General features: G+C 40.9%; 1 protein-coding gene across 1 annotated transcript in view; it reads left to right on the top strand.

The window, feature by feature from the left end:
- The window catches only part of LOC106302734, a 1,522-nt gene extending 1,418 nt beyond the window's left edge, over nt 1–104 (top strand). The window contains exon 4 of the mRNA XM_013739185.1: nt 3–104. Coding sequence (XP_013594639.1) covers nt 3–104 — 102 coding nt within the window. The remainder of the gene's footprint in view (nt 1–2) is intronic.
- Nucleotides 105–981: the final 877 nt, after the last annotated feature.

Raw genomic sequence — 981 nt, 5'->3', positions numbered from 1 at the left:
AGGAGCTTGGTAAAAAGGGTGAGATCAAAGAAGTCCTGGATGGAGATCCTCACACTGATACCAAGAAACTCAGTGGAAATGTAAAGGTGAATGAAAAAGTCTAGAAGAAAAGTGTCAAGGGTGACCCTATGATGACTTTGATACCTCGCTTGTGTGATGAGAAATCCATTGAGTATGAGGTAAAGTGCAAGGGTACCTCTAAACATTTCTCTAAAGTCAGAGTAATTTTCACACATAAGCTGAAAGAGAAAGGAGAAGCTGCTGTGAAAGGGTTGTTGAACAGAGTTTTGAATCTGAACATGTCTGATTGTGGAGCTTGTTTTGGAACAAGCCCTCATACTCAACCCGACTGATCCCAGTCACCAAGTCAAGCTAATGACTTAAACCAAACGCTTGGTGGGAGGCAACCCACTGGTAAGTGTAAATATAACTTGGTTTTGTTTTTGTTTGCTTATTTTTCGTTTTAGTTTATTGAGTTTCAGGTCAAAAAGCAGAAAAATCCTAGATACTTAAAAATTCTGGGTTGCTGAAGGAGCGACTGCTCCAGGCAAAGATATTGTGCTGGAACACTCAGAATTTTCGTGGAGCGCCTACTCCACTCAGGTAAGTATCTCACAAAAAAAAAACATGTTTATTCTTGTTTTCACCTTCTTTCTGATTTATTTTCACACCAGGGACGGTGTGAAGTAAGTCTGGGGGAGGGTTTTCGTCGTTTACTAACTCATTTCTTTCTTTTGTTTTTCTTCTGAGTCAGTTTGAGTCAGATTTTATGATCGAGTCAGTCAAAACTTTGTGGGAATTAGGACCTTATTCCGTGTTGATCACTGACCACCTCGTGCCTTAGTTATCTTATTCAGTGACCTTAGCAGTGGCGAAAGACACAGATGTGGACCTGGAACACCCTGACATATCTCACTTGATTCTCCAGAAGTTCTCAGCCGATCAGGTTACACTGGGTAGACTTAACTCCACCTAACTTGA

This window comes from Brassica oleracea, chromosome C7, assembly GCF_000695525.1.
Source record: "Brassica oleracea var. oleracea cultivar TO1000 chromosome C7, BOL, whole genome shotgun sequence".
Classification (NCBI taxonomy): domain Eukaryota; kingdom Viridiplantae; phylum Streptophyta; class Magnoliopsida; order Brassicales; family Brassicaceae; genus Brassica; species Brassica oleracea.
The sequence above is the reverse complement of the archived record's forward strand: the minus strand, read 5'-3'. Positions and strand labels throughout refer to the sequence as shown.